Genomic DNA, 15,177 nt, shown 5'->3' on the forward strand with positions numbered 1-15,177 from the left:
ATTTTTGGTTTGTTTTCATCGATCTATTCTTTTTTTCCCCTTTTCACTTCGTTTCTCCTTTTCTTCTTTACCTTTAGTTTTTTCTTGCTTTGTGTCTGAGGCGATCATTTGTATTCAGAGAACTGAAGCCCCTTCTCCAGGGGTCAGCTTTCAGCTCCGAAATGAAACGGAGAAGTTTAAGTTTCAGGCGGTGAAGAAGTGTGTGCCCAATGTGCCATGTCCTGGGTGCGCCCTTTCCCCCCGCCCCCTCGATCGCTCACTCCCGTTTCCGTCACTTGAAAATTACTCTGAGCAAAATGCTTCTCGATGCTGGCACTCATGGTGTCCCAGTTCTTCAACGTTGCACTCCAGTGGGCACTATGGTCACGTGGGTCATCTACCGGCCGGTGACCTTGCCCATGGTGTCAGAGAGAGAGAGAGAGAGAGAGAGAGAGAGAGAGAGAGAGAGAGAGAGAGAGAGAGAGAGAAAGATTGGCGCCATGGTGGACGAGGACGAGGGGGCGATATATATATATATATATATATATATATATATATATATATATATATATATATATATATATATATGACGATGTTGTCGGTAGATTTGCAGCGTCGCTGAAGAATGACGTATGACTAAGCGCGTCGTTATCGTGGCTTCAGCGTCATTGGCCGCGGGAAATCGGGTTAGGACAAGCAGCCCCAGATAACACGGATGTGTTGCCTTGTATCCGACCTCTGTCCTGAACACAGCGGACTACCACTACCACCACCACCACCCACCGTCGCCGCTAAGTATGCGCGCCACTAGAGTACCACTAAATATCACCACGCACCACTTCTCCGTCACTAAATTTCCTCTTCATAGTGAGACAGCTTGCACGATCTGGTGGTGCTATTAGGTGTACTTGATGTCACCACCACGTCACGCGTACTACAACCAGCAACAATAACAACAGCTACTTGCAACAGCAGGAACAAGATATCATGGAACCTCAGGTCCCCAAAATATGAAGAGAGGCAAATAGACAAGTAGTGATCAATAGATGAAAGACTCTTAATTCAACAGTTAAAAAATAGAAAAAAAAATTAACAAATAAACGGAATGTGAACGAATAAAGAAGCCTTAATAAGTAAATAGATGGAGAATAGTTTGTGTTTGTGCCAGGCGATTTCTCTCGTTCCCCTGGCGAAGAGGATAACATGCATACCGGTATTTTTTATGTATCTATTTTTATTATATATATATTTTTGTTTCGTGCATTTCTTTTGGATATGAATGTCACAAAAATTAGTTAAATAAACAAGTAAGATAAAGAATGGGAATGGGAACTCGACGCTGACGTGCCTGGAAGAAAGTTCCTTAATCCTCCTCCTCCTCCTCCTCGGCAGGGTGGCCTTGTCTCGCATGGACGGCAAAACCCCCTCAGTCCCGTCAGCTGTTGTTGCCACCACCACAATCCCCACCACCACCATTATCCCCATCGCCACCATGACAATTATTACCGATATCACCACCGTCACCAATACCATTACGATCACCACTAGTGTCATCACCACTATTACTACTACATCACCATCACCAACACCACCACCATAAACGTTAGCCAGATTAAAACGACAAGTACCTCTTAGATTATTGGCTAACCTCTATTAAACAAACACAGTGGGTTTTAACGTTTCCTTGGTTAATGATTTAGACACAAGATGTGTTTGTGTGTGTGCGTGTGTGTGTGTGTGTATGTGTGTATGTGTGTGTGCGCGCGCTGTTTTCCAATCGAACGTTGGATCCTCAAAACTTTTTTCGTGCGGTGGGGGTGGGTGGTCAAAAAGTTTTCATTTCACGTTTTCATGCAGTGGCGGTTGCACTTGGAGGTATGGCTCTTTAGTCGTCTCCATAGGCACCCAGTTGTCGTTAATGAGCTATTTTGACCTGAAGGTCGTGGTGACAGGCGGGAGGTTCAGTGACAAGTCTTTACAAGTTCCCTACAAATCGAAAAAATACAAGATAAAAAAAAAAAAAAATCCTTAAAGGGTAAGTTGACTTTGGTAGATTAATCGTCTTTTAAAGTTATTTAATGGCCTGAGGTCCCCTCTGAAGCTGAACAAAGTCGTTTGGCTGTAGAATAAAGTTTTCCGATGGTACAATGGATCTTGAATGTTCATTGTAGCTGTCGGGAAGGTACGTTTACTTTTACAGAGACTCACACAAGAGTGCGCGCGCGCGCACACACACACACACACACACACACACACCCGACTCGATGGTGCAGTGGTTAGAGTTCCTGGCCGTCACTACGGTGGTCCGGGTTCGAATCCCGCCCAAGGCTGGAAAAAATTCAGTATCGCTGCGCTTTGAGTCGTTACTCCAACTCTTATGGGCGGGGAGTTGGGTGTGTGTGCATGTAAGATCCCAACATTACCCATAGATCGGTTATATATGAGCTCTGAGCTCTTTTACGGGAGGGAAATAGCTGTCGATCACGAGTCCAACACGTGATCCAAGACAATGGTGAATGGTGAATCACACACATATTCACCTGATCACGCGTTTGAGGTTGCGAGAGAGTCCTTGAACGGTTCTTTTTTTATTTTCCGGCAGATTTACCAGCACCTGCGGTACTACAGCAACCCTTCCGAGCAGCGCTGGATCGTCCGGATCCTCTTCATCGTCCCCATCTATGCCTTTGACTCGTGGCTGTCGCTCCTCTTCTTCAACAATGACAACTACTACGTCTACTTCGACACGGCGCGGGATTGTTATGAAGGTGGGTAGCGGGAGTGGGAGGCCTCCACGTGACGTCATCATTACATTGTCAGTTGCATTTGTACAGATTCAGACTGACTTCACACCTCGACCATAAAGGTCGACAGTGGTTTGGAGTCGAGAAACTCGGCCTTGCGGTAGACCTTTCAGTCCCCATCGCGACTGGTTGCTGAATAATGAAGTAGGTAATGAATATATAACTATGTAACTAAGTTAACAAATAAATGGGTGGAAACTCGGAAGAAACGTAGGGGGTTCGCCTCAGTCGTATAACTAATGTAGATCTCTTCTTCTTCCTCTTCCTCTTCTTTTGTGTGTCGCCGGCTAGGATTAGGAGTGGGGGCGGGGCAGTTGCCAACTCTTCATATGTGACAAAATGAGAGGGGAAATAGTTGGCAATGATAAGGATCCGAGACTCGGTCCGAAAACCGAGTGTCAGACCCTCGGGGTTGCACTTCCAGATGGACCGGGGGTGGGGAGATGATTGCCTCCGACCTCCGGCTTGCAGGATCACTCTAGGCGTGTATCCATCATCGGCTCGTATACTGTAAAGAGGCTAGTGAATAGTTACGCCAAGAATAAAACTGGGGTTCCATCTATGAAACTTGGGACGAGTAGAAATAAATAAGTAAACAAATATATAAGTAGAAAATGAAACACTTGTGGAATGTGCTCAAGTTTCGTTCCCGGTGTTAGAAGAAGCCCACTCGAGGGTCTACCTTCAGCCGTCAAGGACAAGGAAGCCGTAGGTACGAACGGACGGACGTTGGTCGAGGCAAAGGCGAGCTTAGCGATGTCCGAGTCATCAGAGGTCGCGGGACTTTCCCGACTTGGGGCATCAACACCTTTTGAATGAAACGCGTGTGCGGAAGTGGTCGAGCCATCCGATCGCCCGCCCTAACTCATGCATAAGCGTTTTGGTTTTATGCCCCATCCTTCCTCTGCAGACGTGACAGATTATATTTGTATTGTGTGGCATGGGTCACTGTTATATGTCGAAGTGTTAACATGCGAACTAGAGCACACGCCCTCACGATGAAAGAAAATGTCAGTCACATGACGGAAAGAGGATCACATATTGGGTGAAGAAGGAAGTGCAGATAGGAATTGATACAGAAATTTAATCAATTATTGAAGTGACTAACACCCATGATCATATAGGATTTAGGTCAGCTATGTACAGGGAGAGAGGCACAAATGTGATAATTGGAAATCAAGGATATAGAATAGGTTGGAATTGTACATGAAGAGGCTGGGCATGATAAATTGTAGAGTAAGAGACCGGATCCAACGAACGTTGCCTATTTTCTTTATACTACAATTAAGTAAATTCTTGTCCAATGTAAAAAGTAAATTCATATCATAAACCATGGTAAATGAGGTTTTAAAGCCAAGATTGATTGATGGATACAAAGAAACAGGACCTCATGAGCCCAGCAACTAGGTAATATATATAAACATGTAGGAGAAAATTAAAGAGAAAAATATTTAGAATTTCCATAAGGTGGTTTTACTAAGGGAAATTGAAGGTCGTTCGAATTATCTCTTTAAAGTACATATGTAGTCATGAGTATATAGTTCTTTGCCATTTTAGAAGTTGAATATTTTTCCATCAGCTGAATGAAATAATTAGGGAATGTTTACTGGAGAATATTGTTAACAGTTCGTGGGTGAATATTCCAGAAAATTATCCAGACCTGTTTATTGGTGTATCTGTGAAGAAGCACCCTTGTGATCCAAACCCCCAAGCCACTTTTGTCATCACTTATAAGTAGAGATCACAGAGAAAAGCGAGAAAAAACATGGTGAGATACTGCCCCAAACAGCTTAATTAGGATAGTTTTTAACCTCTTTGGGCAAGAATAGGAGTTTACTTCAGCAGAATTATGTCACTGTAGAGGCGAAAATGCAAAAAATGATGCCATGCACAAGCAACAGTTATTGCTCTACAGAACAGGGACATCATATCGGAAAGAATGGAAATAGTCATGAAATGGATTCTGAGCATAAAGAATTTGCTCTAAGAAGAAAACTAATGCCACAGATAGGAATAAAAAGAAGGGATATATCAACATGGCTATTGTGTACCAAATACATTCAAGATAGGAAATTCATATGTAAGAATTGTTTGTTGCTTGGTGGAAAAACAAGAGTGTAATCCAGAACTACAAAAGGAAATGAAAAAAAAAAAATCCAACTTTTCGAATCTGGCAGTAAACAAATGCAGTATTTGATCAGAGCACAATGAGTCTGAGGTAACAAATATAATTAATCTATGATCAAGTAATTATAGAGATGATCATCTTAATACTTTAAATCATTAATAAGAAAATACAAAAACTATTTTCTGCACGTGTGTATCAATTTGTAGAGGTTTTGTTTACATGCATTGTGTACATGGCTGAACATAACTTATAGTTTGTATTATAATTTTTATCTTATCTTTTTCAGCTTTTGTGATCTACAACTTCCTTAGCCTATGTTATGAATATTTAGGTGGTGAAGGCAACATCATGAGTGAAATTCGAGGAAAACCAATAAGGTGAGGTTTTTATTTTATCAAGACCTTCAGCATAATGGCATGCTTTAAAGTAGTAGCACTGTGTTTAGGTGGTGGTAACCAATACTTCTGTCCTGAGGGACAATATCATGCCAATGAAGTGGAATCATGGAGGTGATAAAAGAGAGATTTAGGAGGGCACTAGAAATGAAGGATAGTAGAAGTTTAAAGTGAGTAGCATTCATTTTTGAGTGGAGGTTAGTCATCTGTCATAGAGAGTAAGTTCCTGATGATTTCGTTTATTTGATCAAAGGAACTCTCAAGTATTCAGAACCCCTTCAATTCAGATGTATCTATCAACCAAATAAAGACTTGGGATTAAAAACAGTTCAATAGCTGAAGCTGGTTTACTCCTCACAGTTTTGTTACTTGGCAACCCCTCCCTCCTCTCATCCACTTGAGAATTTACAGAGGAGATGATAAGAAAACCCTATGGGAGACATCAGCTTATCCTCCATTGACAATCTCTCTCCACTTGAACCTATCTCTTGCTCTCTGCACTTCCCTGCTTGACCGACATTCCTCTTGCAACTGATTCCCCTTTCACCCTATTTATCCATTTTATTCTTGATGGATGGACAGTGTGAAAGGGTTATTGTTTTGTTTATAGAGTATCTAAATATACCAGTTAGCTGTCCAGATGGGCTTAATAATGGTCTCATTCTGTCAGGGAATAAAGAGGTTTGGAAAACATGCCTAGTAATTTTTTTTTTTAAATTCTTGAAATTTTTAGTTTTCATATACTGAAGTGTGTAGCTAATTGGCACTACATTATGATAATTATAGCCTCAATTTCACAGTTGCTGGCAGTGGTCCTCAGATTTTTCCGTATATCTTTCTCGGAAGAAATTTTAGTCTACTATCTGTATTACATTAGTGTGGGGCTGTTTCTTTATCAGAGCTAAAAGTAGGAGGAAGTAGTTGCTAGTTGTCAACTATCCTTATGTGAAAAGCTGGAGGAAATAGATATGATAGGCAGATTTTGCACCCAGTCTGGAGATCAAAGTGTCAATTCCTCTGAATGGAGGTGAGGAGGTTGACAGGTTTTGTAAATGGGCAGCAAGGGAGATGATTATGTCTGGCATCCCTGGTACATTTTAAATTGGTACATGCATCTGTAAGGAAGCTAGCTGGATGAGCAGGTTAGGGCATCGTTACTGGCGGTGAAGGTCAAGGGGATGATGATTTGATGGTTTGTGATGTTGTACCAAATGAGTCAATCACATGCATCTATGCTGCTTTATCAGAAGGGGCAACTGGAGATATGTGCTTATGCACCATAAACATACATCTGTCCAAAAGACAGAAATACTCTCTTCCTGAGGACAAAGCCTTCTTCCATGACTAGACCCACAATTGCAAGTAGAGATTTATTGATCCAGCCAGTGGCTCCTGATAGCTTTCCATAAGGTATAGTTTTCTTTTATAGGGAACTCTAAAGCTGCAAATTACTTACCGTAGTTATTTCATTTGGACCTATTATCCATGATGGAAAAGGTTTAAAAAGATGCTGTTTTTTTTTTATAAAGATATGTATATAGTTTTTAATATAGGAAAAAAAATAATGGGTTCTTGTTTAAAATGTCAATGATTATGTTTTTTATTTTTAGATCTTCATGTATGTATGGAACATGCTGTCTCATTGGTAAAACCTACACTATTGGATTCTTGAGGTTTTGCAAACAAGCAACCTTGCAGTTTTGTTTTGTCAAACCTATTATGGCCTTCATTACCACCATTCTTCAGTCTTTTGGAAAATACCGGGATGGTGACTGGAGGTGGGTATATTTGCTCACAGTTGTGGGTCTTCATAAACTCTTGTGACACCCACTGACAAAATAAAATTATTTAGCATTAGTTTATATAAAATCCTCATGTAGAATTCTTTTATGTGGTGATATTTCTTATACAGGTAATCAAGAGATTTTACTCATTTTTGCTTCATGTAGATGATGCATAGATTTGGTCATAAGCAAGTTTTATAAGCCTACAGTGCATGTTTATGAGTAGATATTGTTTTCTTTATGGATAGATAATTTTCATGTTCTTAAGTAATGTATGCATTTCTTGTCTTTCAGTGCGGAAGGTGGTTATTTGTATATCATCATTATCTACAATTTTTCTGTATCCTTGGCTTTGTATGGCCTCTTTCTTTTCTACTTTGCCACTCGAGACTTATTGCGCCCCTTTGACCCAGTGCTCAAATTCTTCACCATCAAATCTGTCATCTTTCTGTCATTCTGGCAAGGTAAGGAGTAGTATATAGTAAATGGATTTGAGCGGGAAGTAAACATGGACAAATACATGATTTTTTGCTTGGTTATATATCTTTATTTGGAAACATTAATAAAATGAACTTATGTTTACCTTTGACCCAGAATCAATAGAGTTGATAATAATTGCATCTTATTTGTGTAAGGATAGAAGCATTAGTGAATTTTGGGCAGTGAGAAACATTGACTATCAGTGGACCTTGTTGTGAAGATACTAATATCTCGTCTTTTATTTTTAGGTGTGTTGTTAGCCATCTTGGAAAAGGCAGAGGTAATAAATGCCATCCCAGGTATAAACACGGGTACAGTGTCTGCAGGATACCAGAATTTTATTATCTGTGTTGAGATGTTCTTTGCATCAGTGGCACTGCGATATGCCTTCCCCTACCAAATATATGGAGATTTCAGTGTCACAGGGCCAGGAAGAACTGTCACTATGCAAAGTATCTCATCTTCGCTTAAGGTATGAAGTGAAGTATTGTTTTATTTCTATGTAGCCTAAGAATTGGAATGGTTTGGACACATGGGAAGAATGAGTGAAGAAAGATGAGTAAAAGAGGTGTGCAAGGCATAGGTGAATGGAATGAACATGATGGGATAACCAAGGATAAGATGGATGGATGGGGTAAAGGGGGCATTGAGCAAGAAGGGTATGTCTGTTGAACAAGGAAGGGGAAAGGCAGGAGATGGGGGGGTTAGGGAGTAGTTTTGTATGAATGATATCTTGATGCAGCTCATAGGGACTTCTCCCCATCTTCTAATTTTCTGCATGAGGGGGCAGAGAGGGGGTCACCAATTAAGTGAAGCAGCCTTGCTGTGTCTTGCTGTGTTGCTTCTGACCCAGGCCAGTAGGCAGGATGCAGGAATGACCCATCATTCACGAGGAGCTAAGATGAGAGGGAGGAAAGGGTGGAGGATGGGAATGAAATGGGTGGGAGTGGGTATATGCCTTTTGACTGTGGCTACCTCCCTTGTAAGGAAGAAAAAGCCCTTGGTATGTATGTGTGTGTGTGTATATACATATATATATATACACATACATACATACATACATACATATACCAAAGGCTTTTTCCCCCTTACATGGGGGGGTAGCCAAAAAGAAAAAGATGTAGAAATCACTCCCACTCATTTCATTTCCCATATATTCCACTACCCTCCTCCCTCCTATCTTGGCACCTCCTGGATGACGGGTTATCCTTGCATCCTGTCCACTATATATATATATATATATATAAATATATATATATATATAAATATATATATATATATATATATATATACATACATATATATATATACATATATATACATATATATATATACATATATATACATATATATATATACATACATATATATACATATATATATATACATATATATACATATATATATATATATATATATATATATATATATATATATACATATATATATATACATATATATATATACATATATATACATATATATATATATACATATATATATACATATATATATATATATATACATATATATATAGGTATATATACATATATATATATATATATATATATATATATATATATATAATTTTCTTGAAAGCTATAATGATAATTCTTGTGTTGTATATTGAAAATACAGTGGAAGAGCAAATCGGCAAGAGACCTATTGGATCATAGTGATAGTGGACAGAAATGCAGACAGCTTTAACAAAGAAGCAGACACTGCACTCAATTGTGCCTTAATTGAGAACTTGAGGCTAAGGTCCACCCTTTATTTAGATAAAATTGTGTGGCATTAGCCACCACAAAATATGTAAGATTGCTTCCCTTTTTTGACTTTTCAAGATGGGATGAGGAGGGAGGGTTGCTATGTAAATAAAACATTGGAAATAAACCAACTTCAGCTGTCAGGCCCTGCTATGGAGGTGCTGTGTCTTACTTTGTTGCTTCTAACCCCGGGAGGGGGAGGGGGCAGGGATAGTCCCTCATCCACAAGGAGCCAAGATATTTTTAAAATGAAAAATTTATTTTAGGATGGGTGTGGGATGGGTAGAGGGTGGATGTATCCCTTGGTTGGCTATTTCCTGTATAAGGGGGTTGAACTCTCTCTCTTATATATATATGTATATATATATATATATATATATATATATATATATATATATATATATATATAGATAGATAGATATAATAGATATATAGATAGATAGATATAGATATATAGATAGATAGATATATATAGATATATAGATAGATAGATATAGATATAGACATTGTTAATGATTGTTATTTTATTTCAGGAAACTATGAATCCTAAGGACATCATGACAGATGCCATCCACAATTTCCACCCACAGTACCAACAGTACACACAGTACAGTGCAGGTCAGTAGCTCCTGGGTTCACAGGTTTCCTTCATGGAATGTACAGGTATGGATACAAAGAGTAGGACGTGGATGGGCAGGCAGTTGGGGGCTGCCCTTCCATCAGAGGAAATCGTATGATATTAATGTCACCTTACTTTTACCCACATTTACTTTCAGCTATCTTCTCTCGCATACCCTCCCAGTTCTGTCACTAGCTGTGACAGATTCTTCTCTGACTAACCCACCCACTAGCGCCACGTCATCCATAAACAATTGCCTTACCTCCCTCTTTCCTCCACTCTCACTCTCTCCAAACCTCCTCCCATCAGCCTCGCATTCACCTTCTTTACCACCCCATCTGTATACCCGTTGAACAACCATTGTGACATTACACAACCCTAGTACATCTCCACATTCAGGTCAGACCACTCATTCTTCCTATTTCCCATCCTAGAACATACTCTACTCCTCGTATAAAAACTTTTGCCTGCTCCCAAGAACCTTCCCCCTATCCCATATATCGTCAAAACATCTTGCAATGCCTTCCTGTTGAACCTGTCATAGCCTTCTCCAGATCGACAAATGCCCAAAAGATCTCTTTATTTTTTACCAAAAACTGCTCACATATTTTCCTTGCTACAAAAATTTTATCCATGCATCCTTTTGCTTTCCTAAACATGCATTGTTCTTTGTCAATTACTCCCTCTATTCTTCAAATCCTCCCAGTTAACACCCTCCAATATGCCTTGCTGACTACACTGAACAGACTTATTCCATTAGAGCTATTATGCTCGTATTTGTCCCCTTTTCTTTTGTATAGTGGAACTGTTCAGACACTTCCAGTACTCAGGCACATTCTCCTTCCTTAGGCACACATTAAAGAACCTCATTAACCATTCCACAATACTTGTTCTTCCCTGTCTCAGACATTCCACATGACACCCATCTAACATTGGTGCTGCACCAGCTTTCATCCTTTTAAATGCTCTTTGTACCTTATCTTTTCCTATAACCTTATCATTTTCTTCTATAATCATGGCCATTTTCCTTGCATCTCCTACTGCCACAATCAATCAATCCCTAACCTCATCCATATTCAACAACTGCTTCAACTCTCTTCTTTCTGTACTTCTAATATGCTTCCCAAGTTCTACTTTGCAACCTGTTTTATGTTTGCTTAATTTTTTTCCACCACTGTCTTTACTTCTTCATCTCTTATACCATCTTTTCACATTTTATCACTTCCTTCCTGAAACATACCCATTCTTCCTCTTGTTTCCCCCTATCCCTTATCCCCTCCCAAGTAATAGAAAGTATAAAAGGATTGAGAAAGCTCAGTGGGTACTTTGAAGAAAGTATGAACAATTATATATTTATAAGGCAGATGGCACTCCTATAATAATGATAGCAAGATGTGCTGCGTCTTGTGACACTGCTTCTGACCCAGGGCAGTGGGCGAGATGCAGGGATGACCCGTCATCCAGGAGGAGCCAAGATAAAAGAAGGAGGGAAGGAGGTGGATGGGAGTGGAGTATTTAGGGATGAAATGGGTGGGACTAGTTTTCATGCCTTTGTTTTTTGGCTACCTCCCTTGTAAGGGGGAAAAAGCCTTTGGTATATGTAAGAATCAGTTTGCACTACCCAGTTGAGAAAGATTTAACCCACAACCAGAGATGATGTGCATTCCCTCACCAATGAAAAATACTTTTTGATAACAGTAAAGAATAGATAAATACATACACACATGCATATACCAAGGGCTTTTTCCCCCTTACAAGGGAGGTAGCCAAAGTCAAAGGCATAAATCTACTCCCACCCATTTCATCCCCACATACTCTATTCCCACCCACCACCCCTCCTTCTTTTCTTGGTTACTCCTGGATGATGGGTTGTCCCTATAGCTTGCCCTCTGCCCTGGGTCAGAAGCAATGCAGCAAGACACAGCACATCCACAGCAAGGCCACTTCATTTAATCACCAAACCCCCCCCCCCCTCTCTGTCCTCTCATGCAGAAAAAGAGAAGACAGGGCTGTGTCAAAATAGTATTCACACATACTCTCCCCCCCTCCTTTCCGTGCATCATAGCATCATCCATACACAACCAATTCTTCACTCACCTTTATCTTCTGTCTTCTCCCTTCCCTCCTCCTCAACAGACATTCCCCTCTTTCCCAATACCCCTTTTGCCCTATCCATCCGTGTCATCCTTGGTTGCCCCCTTATGTTCACTCCCCCCACCTCTGCCTTCCACACCTCTTACTAATCTTTCTTCACTCACTCTTTCCATGTTTCCAAACCATCCCAATACTCTTTCATCAACCCTATCTCTCAACCCCGTTTCCACCCCTGCTTTCCTTCTCACCTTGTTTCTCACTCTCTCCAGCCTTAGTAACCCCTACTATACTTCTCGGGCATTTCATCTCAAACATATTTTTATTACTTTCAAAATTTTACCCTCTTTATCTTATGCTTTACTTCTCTTTTCTTTGTACCTTTCAAATTATTCTCGTCCTGTTTTGCAACCAATCTGTGACTACTCATTTCTTCTCTTCTACAACTTTCTTTGCTTCATCATCCCACCACTCACTACCCTTCTTTCTATTTCCTCCTATCCTCCTTGTTCCACACACCATCTTTGCACACCTTGTTACTCCCTCCTTGAAACATCCCCATTCCTCCTCCACTTCTAGTTCTACTCCATCCTTCACTCCCTCCCACTCTTCTCTCAGAAATAACATGGTTTGAATTGCCTAATGAGAGTTTAGGCTAGATGGTTTTAATAAAAGGTGTTTGGTTCAATTAAGGAGGGTTTGGTACCATAATATAAGTTTTTGACTTAATGAATATGACTTGGGTACTAATATGCATTCCATTTTATACATAGGGCACCTTTATTTTTTGTCTGATTATTTCACTTAAGTTCTTAAAGTTGTTCTCGCAGGAATGCTTAAACTTTAATTCTTACCACTTTTTGTATGTTCAACAGATCATTGAATCGTCTTTTTGTTCATTCATGTGCATTTTTCAATTTCTTTAAGTCCTTTGGTGTATTTAAACAATTGTTAAGCAAAGTTCCCTGTATTTCAGCATGACTTGCCTGGCTTTGACCTATTATAAGAATGTTTAATACCGTTCCCATATTAGCTAATGAGGTATCCCACCATCCATTTATTTCTCTCTGTAATGTGTAAATGTGGAGCATCTTGAATATATACCAGGAGTTATGTAAACAGGAGTAGGGAAAGGTTGCATTCTTTCATTACAGCAGGTTTGGATAAAGCTTATGTTTTGATATACACTTTTTTTTTTTCATTTCTTTTTTCTTTTTTGGCCATACTCACGTGAAATATGAAATTGTAATATATTTCTCATTTCATCTGCAAGCTGTCACCAGTACTGTTAGTGGACTTGTGTTTCTAAGAGAGTTAGAGCTGGAACATGGATCTGACAAAGGTGGTTGTTTTCATTGTATCACTAAGTTGCTAGAATTGAAAATAGCCCCTAAGACTTTGATACCCAGCTATTTTGGTGTTAAAGGCTTTCATATCCTGTTCTTTGATATTCTTAAATTAAGTGCCATAAAGTTGTTGTAAGTTTTGGTATAAGATGTAGATTTAGAAATTGCCATACAAAAATTGTGAAAGTAACACTGGAAGTACCTACGAATTTACATCACATACTATTCTTCATTACCATTTTCATTTCATTTCTCCCTAACAACTCCATATTCTTCCTTCCCCTAGGTAGTTTATCATCACAGAAACTAATGAATATAAAGGCTGTATCACATTTAAAGCTTTCCTTGCCATCCTTATTGTGTGCCTCATATTAACAAGTTGCTTCAAAGCTTTCAAATCCATTTATCTCACAGGTTGCCCAGAGCTGAGTAGTAAACCTAGCCATTGTTTTGAACAAATTTAATGAAGTATTCCTTTGGGCTAGGTGGCCTTCACAAGGTGTATTAATATGACATTAACAAGAACATATTCCATAAAGTATACAACCAAACTAAAGAAGTTGATTGATACAGCACATACTATAGTTGTAAATACAAGTGAGAGTATATAAATGGAATTGTTTATGAAAAAGATGGAAAGAGATGTGGCATAGCAGAGGGATGTGGCACCCAACTGTACTCTAATTAATGCAGTTTTCAATATGAGAGGTCTGTTACGAGTTTGAATTGTGGCATAGTTGTGAAGATCCATTTAATGAGCTTAGCAGTCATGAATCAGATGATCAATAGAGTCAGTATTGAATTTTTGTTTTTGTTGCTTCAGTAATTTGGGACTACATCTTTTGTAACACCTTTTTATTAGTTTCTTGTTTTTAGGAGGTGAGGTTTGTAGCCTTGTGCCTTGTATCCCATTTAGTTCCCATGTAAAGTGTACAAGGAATATGTAGATGGTATTCTTATGACCCAATCTCCAGTCGCAAGACATCATCATCTATGTAAACAAGGCTGTTTATCATCCATTCTCACCCAATTATCTCCAGCTTCAGTCCCCTGCCCATAACTCTGTTCTCTTCTTTCATTACTATATCCATTTACAAATTAAACAGTCACAGTAACATAACACACCTATGCTTCAAACCTACATTTTTCCCAGACACATTTCTCTCTGTACTGTATACATAAAAGCTTTGCAGCTTTCATAATAAAATCTTTTCACTGCCTCCGAATTTTTCCCCTCCACTCCATACATTTTCAGTTTCCCATATTCTTTTCCTATTTACTCTATATGGTGCAATTTTCTCATGGGTTAAAGCACAGAGGAGTGAAAGAAATGAGAGATGTGAGTGAGGGGGTGGTTAGGATTTCTCTCATCCTGCTCTCAGTCCATCAGTCTATTGTCCCAGGTCTTCCAGGTAACCAGCAGCTGCCCCTCCATTGGTCCATAAGTCGCTCAAAAAAGAAATATTATGTTGTTGTCTAGGTATATGGGGCATTTATCATTTTCTGTGTGATGGTTACATCAGAGATCATAAACAACCTCACCAGTCAGCCCACCATCACTGTACCTCCTTTTTTTTTTTAAGACACTCCAAATGAGATCCATCTAACCCAGGTGCCGTACCTGGTCTTATCATTTTAATAACTGCTTTCACCCCATCTTTCCTTATTTCTCCTCCATTTTCCTCATTCATCACTGTCATTTGTAAATGGATAGGGATATGGATGGAATTGGAAGAGTAGAACGGGCCAATCTGGGGTGGTTTGGTTACATTGTAAGAATGAATG

The 15,177-nt window shown here is 39.4% G+C and overlaps 1 protein-coding gene across 3 annotated transcripts in view; it reads left to right on the top strand.

Annotated features, from left to right (window-relative positions):
* Positions 1-15,177, top strand: part of Tmep (Transmembrane endosomal protein) — a 231,081-nt gene that overhangs the window by 206,659 nt on the left and 9,245 nt on the right. For 2 of the 3 annotated variants that reach the window (XM_076174537.1, XM_076174539.1), the window contains exons 3-8: positions 2,582-2,747; positions 5,198-5,288; positions 6,917-7,084; positions 7,385-7,554; positions 7,819-8,042; positions 9,870-9,954. In XM_076174537.1, coding sequence (XP_076030652.1) covers positions 2,582-2,747; positions 5,198-5,288; positions 6,917-7,084; positions 7,385-7,554; positions 7,819-8,042; positions 9,870-9,954 — 904 coding nt within the window. Of the gene's footprint in view, positions 1-2,581; positions 2,748-5,197; positions 5,289-6,916; positions 7,085-7,384; positions 7,555-7,818; positions 8,043-9,869; positions 9,955-13,319; positions 13,389-15,177 lie in introns of all 3 variants that reach the window. The other variant, XM_076174538.1, reaches the window with a different exon arrangement.

Source organism: Oratosquilla oratoria, chromosome 36, assembly GCF_046742065.1.
Source record: "Oratosquilla oratoria isolate Oo_2021 chromosome 36, ASM4674206v1, whole genome shotgun sequence".
Taxonomy (NCBI): Eukaryota; Metazoa; Arthropoda; class Malacostraca; order Stomatopoda; family Squillidae; genus Oratosquilla; species Oratosquilla oratoria.